This window comes from Carassius auratus, unplaced genomic scaffold, assembly GCF_003368295.1.
Source record: "Carassius auratus strain Wakin unplaced genomic scaffold, ASM336829v1 scaf_tig00217187, whole genome shotgun sequence".
NCBI lineage: Eukaryota > Metazoa > Chordata > Actinopteri > Cypriniformes > Cyprinidae > Carassius > Carassius auratus.
Window position 1 is genome coordinate 1 of NW_020528933.1, and position 17,572 is coordinate 17,572.

At 35.1% G+C, this 17,572-nt stretch overlaps 2 protein-coding genes across 2 annotated transcripts; one reads left to right on the top strand and one right to left on the bottom strand.

The window, feature by feature from the left end:
* Positions 1-951: 951 nt before the first annotated feature.
* On the bottom strand, positions 952-2,800 carry LOC113100125 (CD48 antigen-like). Its single transcript, XM_026264995.1, has 4 exons — positions 2,680-2,800; positions 1,633-1,926; positions 1,287-1,526; positions 952-1,140 (listed from the first exon to the last, which is right to left on the bottom strand). The coding sequence occupies exons 1-4, from the start codon at positions 2,735-2,737 to the stop codon at positions 1,055-1,057; spliced, it is 678 nt and encodes a 225-aa protein (XP_026120780.1). The 5' UTR covers positions 2,738-2,800; the 3' UTR covers positions 952-1,054.
* Positions 2,801-3,825: 1,025 nt separating this feature from the next.
* On the top strand, positions 3,826-16,787 carry LOC113100124 (uncharacterized). Its single transcript, XM_026264994.1, has 4 exons — positions 3,826-4,041; positions 4,201-4,286; positions 11,095-11,403; positions 16,573-16,787. Exons 1-4 carry the CDS (start codon positions 3,986-3,988, stop codon positions 16,785-16,787), a joined length of 666 nt encoding a protein of 221 aa, XP_026120779.1. The 5' UTR covers positions 3,826-3,985.
* Positions 16,788-17,572: the final 785 nt, after the last annotated feature.

The following is a 17,572-nucleotide window of genomic DNA, read 5'->3' on the forward strand; positions in this document are numbered from 1 at the left end:
AATGCTGCATCAGCCACACAGTTCTGCTCGTGATCCTCTCTGTCTACATCTTCTTATTTTAAGGTGATTTATGTATGTTTGGGGAAGTATGAACACTCAGTTTGTCATCTATGAGCTGTTTTCTGTGTGTTTGGATCTGTTCTGGTGGAATTAGAGCTGGATTAATCCTCAGTCTGAACTCTTCTTCATCTGGAAAATATCAAAGGCAATATGTTAAATATTCACCCCCAGAGAATTTAAGTTCATATTTCAATAAGTTAAACCCCATTTAGATTTTCATGGATCTGTGATTACGGTCACATTACATTTATTTTTGTTTCATTTTAAAATTCTTTATATTACAGGTCTGTGCAACTTGGCCAAAAAATAAAATAAAATACAGATTTTGCAATTTTTTCATATCGATATTGTAATTTGCACTGTGCCATTTAATCTCGTATTGAAACTCTATCTATATATCTAAAAGTATGTTTAAAAATTATGTCACAATTTTAGTTTTATTTCAGTTGTGCTGCTCTATTTTAAATTTACATTCAGATAAAATTAATTATTAGCTTTCCATCAACGCATGAACCCTGCATTCGGGAAATTCAGGAAAGTTGAAATTGAATCAGTGTGAATCATTTTGACAGATAAACTTATTTTTGAAAGTGTGGGTTCTTTGAAAAGCTGTTGCCTCAGAAAGACACTTATGTGAAACATGATGATAAGATCTGTTTTTCTAAAATCTAATAGACTACAGGAACCTGTGGTAAAAACCTTTGAATTTCCTGTACAATTGCAGGTTACTTAAAAAAAAAAAAAAACTTCTTTGAGTAGATTCCTTTATAGGTTCCATTGGTATTTATATGACTTAATATTATTACACTCCTATTATTACATAGAATAAAAGCATCAGCGTAATGAAGAAATGTTAAATCAATTTTAAAGCTCAACAAGAACAGCAATCGCTTTATAGTTTGTACCCCTTTTGTTAAAAATACAAACACATATTGCATAATTAAATTTCAGAGACGATGAGGATGTCTCTCACTTTGTGCTTTTTTTGAGTTGGCTACAGCTTCGACATGCACAGGTGGCCAAAGAGTTCTTTATGAGGATCTGGGTCACCTTCACCTGTAGGATCTGGGACACCTTCACCTGTAGGACCAGTAAGAAAAAAACAAAACAAAAAAAAACACTCAATTTAATAAAGAAAATCCTAAAGCTGCACCATGCATAATTATATAACACAAAGTTAGTACATTAAATAATGAGAAGCATGGTAAAATAAAAAAAAGACTTACATGATACTGTAATGCTATCACTTTGCTCTTTGCTGACAGGATTGCTCACACTGCAGGAGTACGGTTTATTCTCCTGTACTTGAGCAGATGTCAAGAGAAGTGTTGGGTTGTTTTCATTCTGGATGATATTATCTTCTTTATACCAGGATACAGTCAGATCTGTACGGTCTCCAAAGTCACAGGTGAGTGTAGCGTTCCCAACTGTGCAGTTGATCTTCACAGTAGGTTTAAGAGCCTTTGCTGTAAAAGAAACATGGTAGTTATTTCCTACTAATGAAACTACAATAGAAATGTAAAATCTTATTTTGTTTTTATGGTGAATGGGTTTAAATATTTGTCCTCTTACCATAAACTTTAATTTCCTTTTCTCCAGCATCAATCTGTGTACCTACATCATTAAAAACAGTGTATCTATATCTGCCGCTGTTCTTCAGACTAACACTTTCAAATGTTAATGATCCATCTTCTTCCATTGTTAGACCTGGAATGTTTTTCCTCATCCACCTATTTTTCCTGTGAATCACGACATCACTAGAGAGATGGACCCATTTGATCTCATTAGATTTGTCAGTGTTTCTTGTTTGAAGCTTTATGGTGCAGGACGTTCCCTTCAGTAGATTTGTTTTACATATCTCTGCAACTATAAAAAATAAAATCATAATAGAATTTAATAAACTCAGCAGGGTTCATATGCAATCATATGTGGTTTAGAATAAAGAATAAAAATGGATTTATTTTTTAAAGTCAATTTCTGTTTAGACAACAGTAACAGTTTCTGTTCTTCCATTATTGACTACAAAAGCGATACGGATCATTTACAGTAACACACACCGACTCCTATAACAACAGCGGCTGTCATCACACTTTATGGGGTAAGTTGTGGGGATCAGATGGTCTTATTCACAAACTTAACCGTTCTTACAGCCAATAGGAATTAAACAAAGTGTAAAATTACAGTACAACATATTTTTACTGACCTGACATCCATTAAAATTAAATTCAACACTGCCTTTACATTTTTGTTCAGCAATTTATCAAACATATAATACTGAAATTTCACACACACACACACACACACACACACACACACACACACTCACACACACACACACAAACTTAAAAAAATTACTGGGATGCAGTTTTTGCCTTTTATCTGACCTGCCCCTTAAAATTTATCTTAATGTAAAAATTGATTAGACATTTATTTCTATAAATAACACTATATGCATGAGAACAAACGTTAATGTGGTTTATTATTCTTAGATTTTAATCACGTTTTAACTTTTATCTCAACAATAAAAAACTTCAGCCAACAGTAAAATCACAAAAATTTAGGATAAATAAGCTTTTACTTAAGTTTATTAAAATAGCTATACACAAAATGAAATCATACCATAGAGCGCAGCAAAGCCAGAGAGGAATAAAAATAAGAGACTGTGTTGGCAGGTCATTGCTCTTCTGAAACCATCAAATATATTCCAGAACCTTTACACCACCAGCTCAACGACACAGAAATAACTTCCGTTCACAGAAACAGAAAATAAAAAAACAGGAAGTTTGCATTCAGGGAGCTGTCGGTTAAGCAGAATCATCAACTTAAGATGTCAGTGATTATACAGAACAAATTAAATAAAGGCTGCAAACTCTTTAACCTCTCAAAGGAGGAACAACTTTTAATATTACGTGATTTCAAGTTTTCCTTTCTCTTTGGAGTGTTACAAGCTCTTGGTGCAAAGAGAAGATCTCTAAAGTTGCAAAGACAAAATTCTAAAATCCAGAGAGATATTCGTTATCAAAGTAAAGACTCTGCCACGCTCCAGTATTTGAAAAATGTTTTTTTTTTTTTTTTTTTTTAATTAAAGCATGTCAATATATTCTGTTACACCAAATGCACAAAATAATGATCTTTAAAAAAGCATCATATGACACCTTGAATGCAGTGAGATTCACCACTGACACTGTTCTCACGTCACACCTCAGTTTTGCACGCAGTGAGTCCTCAGTTGAAACTGTAAGAATATGATACTAGTGAATCAGATTTGACAACTCTCAGTATGTGTTTGTGATTGCACTCTGGAGATCATTGAAAGCTCCGAGTTTGTGTTTTTGTAGCGTTGAGCAATGCAGTCAATCACAGATATATCTGTTGATTTCTCAAACTCTGATTGGGATCCTCTCATTGAAACAAACAATGTATACATGATATAAATGAGATTCATTAGGGAAAGCTATAGCTGTTTCATGATCTAAAAATGGGTTGCAGCTTGCAGGAGGAAACGTTAGTGGTTGTGTGTCAACTCCACTGTATACAGTATTTTGGTGCAAATGCATTCGTAATTTTACATTTTGTATGATAGCAAATTTATTTGAAATATTTGAAGTTGTAAATAAAATGGAAAATCAGCCATATTTATTGGCATATATTTGAAAAGAAAATGTGTTTTTTTTAAGTCTTTCTATATCAAAATGTAAAGTTTAAATCAGTGTTTTACTCTCCATTGAAACGGTACAGAGCGCCCCCTGGGGGGAAATATCCGCACTGCTCTTAGTGGAAGACCAGCACAACGCCTCATATTTGCGGTTTCTGTTCAAGTAGCTTCTCTTTCTTTTTGCGTCTTGGGTGTGTAAAAGACTTTCTGAGCAAAATACTTTATAACAGTGCATTAACGTGTCCTTTGGATAACAAAAATGTCTCCACGATGCTTGACGTTGGTCGTAATCTGCGTTGTGTTCCTCTCCACAGAAACTGTTTCAGGTGCATTATGTTTTTAACGTTTTAATCGACGATGGCGCAGCAGTTATAAACGATATTCTAGTAGCCTAATTTACATTAATTAATTAATTTAGCCTAACTGCAGTGTATGGCAGACTTTTGCATATTTGATGCTGACTAACATTCTCTCCCATATTTTAGGCGAAGATGTGAAGAAAGCAGTGGTGACGAAGTTTATTTTCATCCAGACAAACAACAGGAACAAAGATTAAACTCGACTGTTAAGGGTGAGTGCATGATATGATTCAATTCAAGTTTTTCAATTCAAGTTTATTTGTATAGCGCTTTTTACAAAATAAATCGTTACAAAGCAACTTTACAGAAAATTATGTTTCTACAATATTTAGTAGTAGCTAGTAGTTTGTGTACATTTGACAGGATTTTAGAAAAAAATAAAAATAATAATAATAATACAAGACGTAGTCAGCTAGACGATGAACTATCAATATTATTAATTAAGTTATTATATGATTCAGTCACACATTTAGCAATAATTGTTAGTTCTGTTTGTTGATTCAGGGTTAGCATCATCTGGGGTCCTCTGAGGGTCAGCATCATCTCTTCTCAGGTGTTCTGGATCCAGACTGGAGCTTGTTTAAATCCTAGTTACCACGGGATGTAAATCCGTGGCGAAACATAGAAACAAAATACAGACATCATTAGCATAGCTGCTGATCCAACAAAGTAAAATTAGTTTAACCCAAGTTAATGAATAAAAATGCACCTTTGAACAGATGCAACTACACTCACAATTAAAAAGATACATTATTCGAATGCTTGGCGAAAGAGATGTGTTTTTAATCTAGTTTTAAACAGAGAGAGTGTGTCTGAACCCCGAACATTATCAGGAAGGCTATTCCAGAGTTTGGGAGCCAAATGTGAGAAAGCTCTACCTCCTTTAGTGGATTTTGCTATCCTAGGAACGACCAAAAGTCCAGCGTTTTGTGACCTTAGGGTGCGTGATGGGTTGTAGCGTGGTAGAAGGCTAGTTAGGTACGCTGGAGCTAAACCATTTAGGGCCTTATAGGTAAGTAATGATAATTTGTAACTGATACGGAACTTAATAGGTAGCCAGTGCAGAGACTGTAAAATTGGGGTAATATGATCATATTTTCTTGACCTGGTAAGGACTCTAGCTGCTGCATTTTGGACGACCTGTAGCTTGTTTATTGAAGAAGCAGGACAACCACCTAGAAGTGCATTACAATAGTCCAGTCTAGAGGTCATGAATGCATGAACTAGCTTTTCTGCATCAGAAACAGATAACATGTTTCGTAGCTTGGCAATGTTTCTAAGATGGAAGAATGCAGTTTTTGTAACATTGGAAATATGATTTTCAAAAGACAAATTGCTGTCTAATATAACACCCAGATTTCTGACTGTAGAGGAAGTTACAGTACATCCGTCTAGTTGCAGATTGTAATCTACAAGATTCTGTGTAGTGTTTTTTGGTCCAATAATTAGTATCTCTGTCTTATCCGAATTTAATTGGAGAAAATTGTGTGTCATCCAATCTTTTACATTTTTAACACACTCTGTTAGCTTAGATAATTGGGAAGTTTCATCTGGTCTCGTTGAGATATATAGCTGAGTATCATCAGCATAACAGTGGAAGCTAATTCCGTATTTTCTAATAATATTACCAAGGGGCAATATATATATTGAAAATAGAAGGGGACCTAGGACGGATCCTTGTGGCACTCCATATTTTACTGATGATAAATGAGATGACTCCCCATTTAAGTAAACAAAATGGTAGCGATCGGACAGGTAGGATCTAAACCATCTTAGAGCCTGCCCTTGAATACCTGTATAGTTTTGTAATCAATCTATGATTATATCATGATCTATGGTGTCGAACGCAGCACTAAGATCAAGTAAGACTAGAAATGAGATGCAGCCTTGGTCTGACGCAAGGACCAGGTCATTTGTAATTTTAACAAGTGCAGTTTCTGTGCTATGGTGGGGCCTAAAACCTGACTGAAATTCTTCATACAGATCATTTTTATGCAGGAAGGTGCTCAATTGAGCAGACACAACTTTCTCTAAAATTTTAGACATAAATGGAAGATTTGAAATAGGCCTATAATTTGCCAGTACACTAGGATCTAGTTTTGGTTTCTTAATAAGAGGCTTGATAACCGCCAGCTTGAATGGTTTTGGGACGTGTCCTAAAGTTAACGACGAGTTTATGATATTGAGAAGCGGTTCTTCGGCTACAGGTAACAGCTCTTTCAGTAATTTAGTGGGTACAGGATCTAATAAACATGTTGTTGGTTTAGATACAGTGATAAGTTTATTTAGCTCTTCCTGTCCTATGGTTGTAAAGCACTGCAGTTTATCTTTGGGTGCGATGGATGAAACTGAAGTATTAGATGCTGTAGAATCTACATTCGCCATTGTATTTCTAATGTTATCTATTTTATCAGTGAAGAAATTCATGAAGCCATTACTGTTTAACGTTGGTGGAATATTTGAATCAGGTGGCATCTGGTAATTTGTTAACTTAGCCACTGTGCTAAATAAAAACCTTGGATTGTTTTGGTTATTTTCAATGAGTTTGTGTATATGCTCTGCTCTAGCAGTTTTTAGAGCCTGTCTATAGCTGGACATACTGTTTTTCCATGCAATTCTAAAAACTTCTAAGTTAGTTTTTCTCCATTTGCGTTCAAGACTACGAGTTACTTTCTTGAGAGAGTGAGTATTACTGTTATACCATGGTACAGTACGTTTTTCTCTAACTTTTTTCAATTTGATCGGGGCAACAGCTTCTAATGTATTAGAGAAAATAGTGCCCATGTTGTCAGTAATTTTGTCTAATTCGTGTGTATTTTTGGGTACAAATAGCAGTTGAGATAAATCAGGCAGGTTATTTGCGAATCTTTCTTTAGTGGCTGGAACAATAGTTCTGCCCAGACGGTATCGCTGAGACATATAGTTAATATCAGTTATACGCAGCATGCACGATACAAGGAAATGGTCTGTAATATCATCACTTTGAGGTACAATATCTATAGCAGTAAGATCGATTCCATGCGATATAATTAAATCTAGTGTATGATTAAAACGATGAGTGGGCCCGGTGACATTTTGCTTGACTCCAAAGGAGTTTATTAGGTCAGTAAACGCAAGTCCTAATGTATCATTTGCATTATCAACGTGAATATTAAAATCTCCCATGATTAGCGCCTTATCAACTGTAACTAGAAGGTCTGAGAGGAAATCTGCAAATTCTTTTATGAATTCTGTATACGGCCCTGGTGGTCTATACACAGTAGCCAGAGCAAGAGATAAATTAGATTTCTTTTGCATGTCTGACAGTGTAACATTAAGCAGAAGTATTTCAAAAGAGTTAAACCTGTATCCTGTATTCACCTATTATTCACAAAAGTAAACTTTTTTTGCATTTGTTCTAAATCCCTACTGGTTATTTAAATGTCTTATTTGTGTGCTGTTCTGACGTGCATTTTTTTTCTTCTTTTTTTTTCTGAACACACAAAAAAGAGTGCGCACAAAAACAAAAAAAAACATTCAAACTCTTCCTGATAACTGAACTAAGTTATGTCAATAATGTAAAAAAACAGGGTTTTTTATCTTCTCCAACTGGCTGGAAATGGAGAGTAAATTTTTGAGTGAAGGGAAGCATCTATTAAAGTTTAATGCTCAGTTACATTTGACATTTGTTAGAGTTTCTGTAACGTTGAAGTTTCCATTGCACTGTGCAATCGTTACCACTGTGCAGGAGAGTAGAGCTTATGGTGAAGGATACTACTCCGCTTTAAGCCTTGATACTAAGCAGTAAATTTGTTAGTGCAGTACTTTCCAGTATTTCTCAAGTAGCCTATTTTTCTATTTGAGCTGATTGGCTGTATACAGTCTTGTAAATGTATAAAATAACAAGATACAAACAGACCTCATTTAAAATCACAGACTTTTGAGAATAAACATAAAATAAATGAGCACATTTCCCTAATTATATTAAATTCATTGTGTCATAGACTAATTAATTTAGGAGATTCCACATGATTTATTCAGGTAGATTCCATAAAAAATCAAGCCTGAAAAACTACTCAAAAATATTATGTGTAATATTGTTACCTTAACTTTATTAAATAAATAGCATAGCTCATTAGATTTTTTTACAGTGTACTCCAGTATAAAGTGTCACATGATCCTTAAGAAATCATTCTAATATGCTGATTTATTATTTGTTATGTCCCAGAATCTAAGGGCAATGTGGAGTAACATGAATGAAGAACTTTACACATTGAAAGCATAGACTTCCATTATAGGAGCAAACAATACATTATCTTTTTTCTTTCAAGCCACTATGCCTGCTTCAGAAATGGGCATGAGCCAAAATAACAAACCAAAACTAACTGTTTGTTTAGATGCTATCTTGCTTAACGAAATAAATATAAAACAATACATCCCACTTCCCTGTCTCTGTCTAATTGAAACCAGGAGAAAATACACTTTTTCCAAAAGAAACAGCTGACCCATTTTCTTCAAAAGTAGCGTTACTCTATTTACAGATGACCTTTTACTACCGACACAAAGTTAAACATATGAAGAACAACACTCCTAGTTGCGTGTAATGCATACGCCAAATGCCAATTTTGCGTGCATGTGATACGCCAATCCTTCACATTAATTTCGGTGGAGAGCAGATGCGTCCAAATAACACGCATCATCTTCAGCGGCAGTGACGTCACCAGCGAGGCTCGTCCATACGTCCAGTTCACCTGATGATGCGCGTACACATTAAGAATGCAACACCCATAGAGGAGCCAGATAATTAGCAGCCAGAACCTGGAGTGAGGAGAAAAGATATTTCTATTTTAAATAAATGCTTTTCTTTTTAACTTTTTATTCATCAAAAATCCAGAAAAAAAAGTATCAAAGGTTCAAAACCAATATTAAACAGCACAACAGTTTCCAGCACTGATAATAAATCATCATATTAGAATGATTTCTGAAGGATTATGTGACCGTGAAGACTGAGTAAAGGGGCGGTCACAATAAACGTGCGAAATTATCTTGGACGCCGCTGCGAATATGGGCGGGAGCAAGATAATACGGTCTCTCCTCAATTATCACATTGGATTAATATTTTTCCTGTATTTTTGATCAAATATAGATGCAGCCTTGAAGAGCATAAGATACTCCTGTAAAAAACCTGTTCTTGAACCCAAACTTTTGACCGGTAGTGTATGTGCTAACATGTAACCAGCCACGCGATGGCAGCAAACCGCTGAATCCAGGGAACCCAACCTACTTTCAGTTTTGTTTCAAACTCTATAGTTTCTGTCCTAGCTTGGCCTCTGAGGCATGTTCCTCGAATTATTTCAAAAAAAAAAAATCTTAATGCATGAAAGTTTACTTTGTATGAAAAATGTCTCCTCTGAAATACTCCACGACCGTCATCTGCGCTTTGTTCATCACCATCGGAGCTGCTTCTGGTAAAGTTACTCGATATTCCGCTCAACATTTTCTCGATGGCGAGGCTGCGGTCCGCTATTAGCTAACATTAGTTAGCTGTTTAGTTTTATAATACCTTTATAATAGTGTTTATAATTTACAAATACCAAGTGACTCAGTTCGTGTCCTGGGTCTGTGTACCGATATAAAGTTGGTTTGACGTTTGATATTTTGTCAGAGATTCAGCCTCGGAGAACTTCAATTAATTATTTAACGATTTAGCACAATGACAAGAAACATACTGTGTTGTAATTATTTTCAAATCTAGAAGAGAACACACCTTGTGTAATCTGCCTTAAGGAATTATAACTGATAGACCTTATAAAGTAAAAGTGCAGGAAAGAGACTATCTGCAAAGTGCAAAACGAAGATAAAATTCCCTCTAAATGCTTCACTTGTGAAAAGTAAAAATAATAAATCTCAAATTAAAGGGGTGTGTCTTATTATGTGTTAATAAAAGAACATTTAGCTGTTGGTTCCATTCACATAACTATAGCACAACAAAAGTTATTGAAATGTACAGACTGAGAAAATGCTTACAAAGCATGACACAGATTGTGCAGTTTACCGCCACCTGGAGGAACCTATTGCACTTTTCTCGACCAAGTCTGACATTCAGAAGTTTAAATACATTCATTTATAATGCATTTTGTTTGATATGTAAATTTAAATGGGTGTGTCTTGTTATTTGCTCAAAGAACAATATTTACAGCCATTTTTTACTATCACGTGTAAATCAGGATGCATACTATTGAATTAAATTTGAACCCATTAACACACTCATTTTTATAACATACAGTATTCCATCTCAACTTCAAAGGGTGTGTCTTGTTACTGGCTCCTAAAAGAACATTTTGATGGAGGTTTTAGCAACCAACACATAATTTAGTTTCAAACAAATAGTCTTCTATCTCAGCTACAAAGGCTGTGTCTTGTTACAGATTTAATAAATTATATTTTGCAGTAGTTTTCATTTTCAAAAGTGATGTCGAAGTCATACTATTGACTTTCAAAAATCGCTTGCACAGCCTTCCATGGAGTCTTCCATTGAGTCATAAGACTTTATGTGTTGCAACAAATTGAGGAGAATTAAAACAATTAAACTGCGATGTGTGTTCAGTTCTACGTTATATTGCTTTTCAGATAAGCCATTTTTCATACAATTACACTCATCCACTAAGAATTTATTGATTTTTTTCTCGGGTCATTATCTGTCTAACATCCAACGTCAGACGTCGAACCAACTTTATATCTGTGTTTTGTGTAGTTTAAATTTATTAGCAGCAGGCCGAACACCTCAACAAAACGGGTGTAACATTAGCTTATAGTTCAGATGTTTATGCCTTGGCTATTTTATTATTACATGATGATGATAATAACAATCATAATTATGTGTTTTGTTTATATTTATACGGAATGTATGTGACATATTGTGTCTGAATATAGTTTCTTATCTGGTACTTTTTGTTGACCTGCTTTCCGGAAGCTATTAGTAACTATTATAAAGAAATGTGCTAAATGACGACTAACATACTCTTTTATTTGTCAAACTAGGTCAAGAAGAGAAAGTTTATGCTGAAGTTGGTGGTAAAGTGTCTTTTGGTGCGACCAGCTTAAATCAGCAGCAATTAAATGTCAGCAGCATTATATGGAAACAAAGAAATGAACCTGTTATAAAAGCGATTGAATGGGATACTGAAGATGGTGTTAACGTCCCAAATCCGAGATTCAAAGACATCACAACTCTTGATAAGGAGACTGGACAAATCACTATAACTAATTTAAAATTCGAACACAGTGGACTTTATACCATCGACATCAACGGTAAAGAACAGGAAAAAATATTCAAATTGGAAGTTTTGCGTAAGTGGATATACTTTAAATGTTTTACACTGATGCATTTATACTGATAAACACAGATAGTGTATGTGCTTTTAATATCACCACACATGGACCTCCAAACAAACAATATAGTATGACATTTGTAAGTGATAGTTTGTGTTAGTATTAGGAATGTAAAATATCAGTTATTTCCGTGATCGATTGTAGTTTAAATTAACGATCAATTAATCGTTAACCATAATGCTGCAAAATGCATCTATTGCAGTCACTGCCATGACAGGATGTGCAAAAGCCACACACACACACACACACACAAGATGCTTTCTCACTTGAATTAATGGGGTTTTAGTCTGAATAAAATGCTAGTAGCAAAATAAAGAGTGTCGTATGTTTGAGATAATTTTGCTTTGTTGACCGTTTTCGGATATGTCTAAAATGAAAGTAAACAAATGAAAGAGGATGCATGTCTGTATATTAGATGCGCGCAAGTCTTAAAGGGACAGTAGCTGCATGCTGCCGTGTGAATTAAAGGGATAGTTCACCCTAAAAATGTATATTATATTAACTTCTTTCTTGTGCTGAACACAAAATAAGATATTCTGAAGAATCTGTGTGACCAAACAGTTGCTGGTCCACATTGACTTTGATAGAATCAAAACATACTGTAGTCACTGTGAACCAGCAACTGTTTGGTTTTCCACCTTTTTCTAAATAACTTATGTTTAGCAGAGGAACGAAACTATATACAGTGTATATAGTGTTCTATTTTTATATTTGTTCATTACATTTTTTTTAATGCTCCTGCTAAATACACCTCTTGTACCTGAAAATAAAACACTTTATTTGTATAATATCTGTATTTGTAATGTATATCTTTGTTCTCATTTTTTAATAACAAAGATAAAATAATTGCAAAGATTTTTATCTTCACCCATGCACTTTGGCCTAAATATTCACCATATTTTTCATATTTTATTACCTTAAAAGGCTTTATAATAGGGAAATTAGTTTGGCTGTGATGCTCAAACAGCTTGCAAAATAGAAAAAACAACATGACAAATAATCATGATAAAATCATGATTAAAAAAAAAAAAAAAGATTTGTTAGATATTTACCATATCGCCCAGCCCTAGCTGAGGGAGAACAAACCCATACATAATCCAAACGCCCTTAGAATAATAATAATAATTGCCTATGGCAAGCACTACTAATAATAAGTAAATAAGTAAAATAAAAAATATATATATATATTTTTTTAAAAGTTATGTTGTCTCTGCTAATGATATCATAAATTCAATTCTTAAAGTTTAAAAAAATAGCTTTTATTTCAACTTTAAGTCTCCTGTACCCCTGTAGCATAATATGTTTCCTTTTATCAAAGCCTACATGTTTTCATTTACATTTGTTAATTTAGCAGACACATTTTTTTTCTCCTAAACTTTTATTCTAACCCTCTAATTTCACAGGTTTATTTTATTATCTTTCACTTTTAATCGAATCTCTTAGGCCCAATCCCAATTCTATTTTATAGCCCTTCCCCTTCCCTTAACCCTCCACCTACCCCTTCCCCTTATCCCTTGAAACAGAGTGTCAAGGGGTAGGGGAGAAAATATTCCCTTAAGGATTGGGATACCACTGCCATGACGTCAAACGCCAACATTCGTTGTCTAGCTCTTACAATACACAAATATACTGGTGTGCTGGTGTGCATTAAAGCCTTTAATTATCGTTCTGTATTAATGCGCTGTTTACTGACACACACACACATATCGGAAATCGCACAGCTCACACATCCAGGAGAAAATAAACTTGTCAACGCTGCCCCACGACCTTTATTAAATACAGTTTAAATATTGAATCACTACATTATATTTTCCAGCGACGAGAGGATACAATCGCTGTTTTAAAGTAAACTCACTCTAAAAAGATAAACGCACAGATGTGAATACACGCAACTTCCATTTCTCTCTCTCTCTCTCTCTCTCTCTCTCAAATAGGCAATATTTGAGAAAATGGTTTAGCGATTTCTAATTAATGGGGGGATTAGCCCCCATCAATGTCTACTGCAGTTATCGCCCTGATCAGACATATACTGTGGCACTATCATGCAGTCTGTAATGATATGACGTTAGCAAATTTTAGCGATTTTTTTTGCAAACATTTCTTCAGAGGTGGGCAGAGTACCCAAAAACTGTACTCAAGTAAAAGTAAAAGTACTTCTAGAAATATTTACTCAAGTAAAAGTAAAAGTACTAGTCTTGAATAGTTACTTGAGTAAGAGTAAAAGAGTATTGGATAAAAAATCTACTCATGTAGTTAGTTACTAGTTACTTTGGGTCTTATAAACTGAGCCTATTTTTATTTAGATATATAGATAAAATGTATGTAATGTATGTGTGTGTGTATAAATGTATATATTTCAGCCTTTACTCCAATTTATGTAATTTATTATAAAAACCTGTCTATTTACTTAAGTAACAGATATAGGTGTCATGCCATAACATATTTTTAATATGACTGACTTTATATTAAATGTGAATTTAACATTGAAAGTTAATGTGATATAAATATTGCTACTAATCTTTCATTGTTCAGAAAGAGAGCAAATAACATTTACATTATTAAAGATCATTTTCACTGACAGTCTAGATTTCAATCACTCTCAGAAACTCCCATTAAAATCACTGAAACTGTTTACACTGTAAAATCAATATCTTTATTATAGATTCGTACACACATCTGCACTTTGTTGTTTCTGATGAGAGAATTCGCCAGAAAGAGGTATTCAGTCAGTGAGCGAGTGAAGGAAGTGCCGGCATTTCAGCGATGACTCATCTGAACGCCTCTGATTGGCCATTGCATTCAAAAGCTCAACAGAACCGTGTGTGATTGGCGCAGCGGTGTAAAAACGCGTCTGTCTCTGGCTCAGCGCCAGCAAGCGACCACAGATCTGAATTTAGCAGCTGATGATATGACTTGCTGAACGTACTCGCACCGGTGTGATTGTATTAAAATCGCATTCAACTTGACCCCCCTCTGTTATAAGCCACACACATACAACAAACTAATGTCACAGGTATCGTGTACTGTAATCGAATGTAGCCCAAGTTATTACCTGTTAAACAGTAGACAGCACACGCGTTCATCTAATAAGGATCTCCATCGCAAGCAAATAATAGCCTTTGCAGATTTGCTTTCAATTCAGTGCAGTTCCATAGCCCCGTTTTCAACGCTGCTGATGTTAAATGTTACAACTTTGAGTGAACCGCTTCAGACGCTAAGCGCGTGCGGCAGGGAACTGAACGACTCATTCAAACTGATTCATGAACCAATTCACTCGTTTGCCAATTGGTTTGATCAAGCCTTTGAACAGAATGGACTCAAAAGAACGAATCATTCGCGAATGGGCATCGCTCATTGCCCAGAGAAAAGTAGACGGCGTGTTTGGAATAAATTGAAGCATTTATAACATTTATTGCATTAAGACAAAGTAACGAGAGGAGCGTCGCCCACAGTAACGAAGTATAAGTACAGATTTTTCCCAAAAAATTGACTCAAGTAAGAGTATAAAGTACCCATCTTTAAATATACTCCAAAAAGTATTAGTTACCACGAAAAATTACTCAAGTAAATGTAACGAAGTAAATGTAACTCGTTACTACCCACCTCTGCATTTCTTTGAGTAACATGACAATTAATGAACCCACAATTAAATGTAACATAAAACAAATGATTACTTTTTGTTAAAATCTTTATTAATGCCAAAAAAACGTACATTTATGTGTCTTTTTGTTCGCTGTAGCAGCCATGTTTCCAAGATAATTCATACCCCTTCGTTTGAAGTGTGGTCCCGAAAAATCTTTGTTTGAAAGGCTATCTGGCCCTTCCCCTTCCCCTCCAAACAAAAGAATCGAGACCCCACTACCCCTTCACGTGAACGCGCGGAAAAGGGTCGAATTGGGATTGGGCCTTATACTGTGTGTGGTAAACATGGGAAGGGAAATGAAAGATTTCATGAATTAAGAATTCATACTATTTATTAATTTGTTCCCTTATTTCAGTTGAACCATGGGTTATTTAGGGAACAAAATTATTGGAAAATGGATAATTGCCACAAATTAATAAATCGTAGGAATGAATTAACAAATTGTAGGAATTAATAATCTATCTGTCCTGTGTCCCGCAGCCCTGCACAGCGCACGATATGAAACAATTATCTGAGGAAATGACTTCGTAGGGAAGTCATGGGCCTAGTTGTTAGAGAGTTTGATTTCTAACCCTAGGGTTGTGGATTTAAATCTTGGGCTGGCAATACCATGACTTAGGTGCTCTTGGAGCATGGCGTTGAACCCCCAACTGCTCCCCGGGTGTGTGTGTGTGTGTGTGTGCACTTTGGATGGGTTAAATGCAGACCATGAATTCTGAGTATGGGTCATCATGTCACTTTTTTTTTCACTTTGTTACTACATTTCTATTGGTTTTTCATGTTGAAGAACATTTGTGTTGTGAAAGTGAAAGTCGTGACATACGCCAAGTATGGTAACCCATACTCGGAATTGATGCTCTGCATTTAACCCATCCAAGTGCACACACACAGTAGTGAGAACGAAGTGAACACACTCATGAACACACACCCGGAGCAATGGGCAGCTATATCCAGCGCCCGGGGGTTCAGTGCCTTGCTCAAGGGCACTTTCAGTCATGGGTACTGAGGGTGGAAGAGAGCACTGTTTGTTCACTCCCCTCCACTACAACTCCTGATAGCACCGAGACTCAAACCTGCAACCTTCTGGTAACTAGCCCAGCTCTCTAACCATTATGCCATAACTGCCCCAAAGTCTTTGTCAGAAGAAACTTTAAACCACATTAAAAGCTTAATTAGTACATTGTGAATGAATGATTATGCATTTATACGGTCACCATCATTCACAGCTGCTCGCACATGTTTTGCGCATGAGCCACATGCAGCCCAACAATACATCGGTTAACCAACCATTGACAGCCTTAATCGATTGCATCTCTTATCGACAATTAATCGATGACATACCTAATTAGTATTGCAGCATTATTATCTGGTGCCATCATATTGTACTCTAACAAGACTTCTTTAAAGTTAGTGTTGTTATTTTACATTTCTTAATTTTTTTTCTGTGGACTGGAACTTATGTTTTTTCTTTGTTTATTTCACAGCACCGGTCCCCAAACCTGTGATAAAAATAGAGAAGATTGAAGTTAACCCTGATGCGGTGTATTTAATATGTGAGTACAGTGAAACGATCATCTGGAATAATTCTACTGGAGAAACACTGCAGGGTTCACCCACTATCCGAATGGAAAACTTATCACAGTTGAAAAACAAGGAAATCCAGATTTCTTCTACACATGCACACTCGAGAATGCAGTGAGTGAGCGCACCAGTGATCCGGTCTATGAGAGAGATCTGTTTGAAGACAGCCTTTACTAGCAGTACAACATTATTAATCAGAGAGAACATGTTTAGCAATCTAATAAATCTCTGTGTAACTTTATTATCACCCTTTTCCTGATTATAATTCCTTTTCATGACACTATTATTGTGAAATCTTTAAAACATTTGAAATGTGTTTTCTAATATTCTGTGCATTGCTTTGTAAATCCGAAAACACACATTTATGAATAACATGAATGTCCTCAATATATGAATGAATACGAATACATATGAAAATAATATTTTTTGTTCAAGGAAGGACAATATAATAATTTCTTAATGGCACCATAGCTTTGCTTTTGGACTGGGTGAAGAGTAGATGATGTATTCTTTTCTGTTAAATTTAGATACCTATGCAATGGGATTGATTTGTTTTTCTTCAGGGAATGCATGAACTAATTGCATGGTAAGCCTATATATTGAATGTAAATCATTTTAAATAAAATCATCTGGCAAAAGTAAAACATGTTAAGATTTTTTAAATTCATAAATTCAAATTCAGGAGGAGATTTAGGGTATCTTCAGAAAAGTATTTCAGTTGGGAATTTACAATGATAATGTTTTCCCTGCTTTTCTCAGTTGAAATAAAAATTATCTTTCTCTGGTGCACTTTTTTTTTAAATACTTGCAGCTCCAAAATTTTGTTAAAAACTCATTCCCTGATTGTCAGAATATTCCTCCAAAGAGCATCGCTTGATCAGATTCTTGAAGTAGCCTTAGATA